Source organism: Eimeria mitis, genomic scaffold (assembly GCF_000499745.2).
Source record: "Eimeria mitis Houghton genomic scaffold, Emh_scaff1148, whole genome shotgun sequence".
In the NCBI taxonomy this organism is placed as follows: Eukaryota; Apicomplexa; class Conoidasida; order Eucoccidiorida; family Eimeriidae; genus Eimeria; species Eimeria mitis.
Genome location: NW_013567860.1, coordinates 5,301 through 5,762, shown reverse-complemented (window position 1 = coordinate 5,762; position 462 = coordinate 5,301). Strand labels below are relative to the sequence as shown.

At 49.1% G+C, this 462-nt stretch overlaps 1 protein-coding gene across 1 annotated transcript in view; it reads left to right on the top strand.

The window, feature by feature from the left end:
* Positions 1 to 11: 11 nt before the first annotated feature.
* The window catches only part of EMH_0030530 (caltractin (centrin), putative), a gene marked incomplete at both ends in the record, with an annotated part of 778 nt that continues 327 nt past the window's right edge, over positions 12 to 462 (top strand). Inside the window, 2 exons of the mRNA XM_013494425.1 lie at positions 12 to 95; positions 247 to 462. Coding sequence (XP_013349879.1) covers positions 12 to 95; positions 247 to 462 — 300 coding nt within the window. The remainder of the gene's footprint in view (positions 96 to 246) is intronic.

Below are 462 nucleotides of genomic sequence, written 5' to 3'. Positions count from 1 at the left end.
CCAATGAAGTAATGGCAATGAGGACTCTGTTCGAGGCTTGCGATACAGATGGCACTGGAACAATACCGTTGAAGGAGCTCAAAAACAGGCTTGTGGTAAGATCGTGTGAATAGAAAGCTCGTTTTCGTTTTAAGAAACAAACCAACATGGTTTCACATCTAAGCAGCTGCAGTGACAGGTACATTCACCATCGTATTTCGCGCATACAGGGAGTAACAGCTGCACTGCGAGCATGCGTGTTGTCAGGCTGCCGGTTTTGATGTGAAAGGCTCCGCCTTGGCGGAGATTGTCAACATCATCGACAGCAGCGGCCGAAGGGTCGTCACCTTTTCTGAATTCATGCAGCTTGTGACCCCGTCGTCGGACCTGTCTTCTCCAGAGGAGGTTTTAAAGACCTTTAAGCAAATGGATTCCGATGGCTCCGGCCGCATATCTGTTAGGCACATATGTCGAGCCCTGAAA